At 40.2% G+C, this 1,191-nt stretch overlaps 1 protein-coding gene across 1 annotated transcript; it reads left to right on the top strand.

The window, feature by feature from the left end:
* Window positions 1-490: 490 nt before the first annotated feature.
* Window positions 491-991, top strand: LOC128225850 (uncharacterized). The gene has a single exon (XM_052935747.1). The coding sequence runs from the start codon at window positions 491-493 to the stop codon at window positions 989-991; it is 501 nt and encodes a 166-aa protein (XP_052791707.1).
* The last annotated feature ends 200 nt before the right edge of the window (window positions 992-1,191 follow it).

Below are 1,191 nucleotides of genomic sequence, written 5' to 3' on the forward strand. Positions count from 1 at the left end.
GGTTGTAAAAGTAAATACAATATTTTAAAAATTAAGGATTTGATTTTCTCTTTCAATTTAGATATTTAACTATATGTAATAACAATATCAGGGGTGTGTTTCAGATTGATTTCACGATATGCCATTAGTGATAGTGATCTATCATAATAATCACCAGCTTAAAGATGATCATAAAGAAACGAGCCTAAAGTGAAATGACATCACTTCATATTAACCTATACAGTCACTCTTAATAACGCCTAAATCAAATCGTCATTAGGATATTAACCGATGCGCCGATAATAGGCGATATAAAGCGTGGACCATATAACGCGACGACATTTGGCGATTTAAAGCGTGGACCATATCAGGAGACGACAATATAGACGATATAAAGCGTTGACCATATCAAAAGACGACAATAGGCGATATAAAGCGTGGACAATATAACGCGACGACAATAGGCGATATAAAGCGTGGACCATATCACGAGACGACAATAGACGATATAATGCGTGGACCATATAACGCGACGACAATAGGCGATATAAAGCGTGGACCATATAACGAGACGACAATAGACGATATAATGCGTGGACCATATAACGAGACGACAATTGGCGATATAAAGCGTGGACCATATAACGAGACGACAATAGGCGATATAAAGCGTGGACAATATACCGCGATGACAATAGACGATATAAAGCGTGGACCATATAACGAGACGACAATAGGCGATATAAAGCGTGGACAATATAACGCGACGACAATAGGCGATATAAAGCGTGGACCATATAACGCGACGACAATAGACGATATAAAGCGTGGACCATATAACGCGACGACAATAGGTGATATAAAGCGTGAACCATATCACGAGACGACAATAGACGATACAATGCGTGGACCATATAACGCGACGACAATAGGCGATATAAAGCGTGGACCATATAGCGAGACGACAATAGACGATATAAAGCGTGGACCATATCAAGAGACGACAATATAGGCGATATAAAGCGTGGACCATATAACGCGACGACAATAGACGATATAAAGCGTGGACCATATAACGCGACGACAATAGGCGATATAAAGCGTGAACCATATCACGAGACGACAATAGACGATATAATGCGTGGACCATATAACGCGACGACAATAGGCGATATAAAGCGTGGACCATATAGCGAGACGACAATAGACGAT

Source organism: Mya arenaria, chromosome 3, assembly GCF_026914265.1.
Source record: "Mya arenaria isolate MELC-2E11 chromosome 3, ASM2691426v1".
NCBI lineage: Eukaryota > Metazoa > Mollusca > Bivalvia > Myida > Myidae > Mya > Mya arenaria.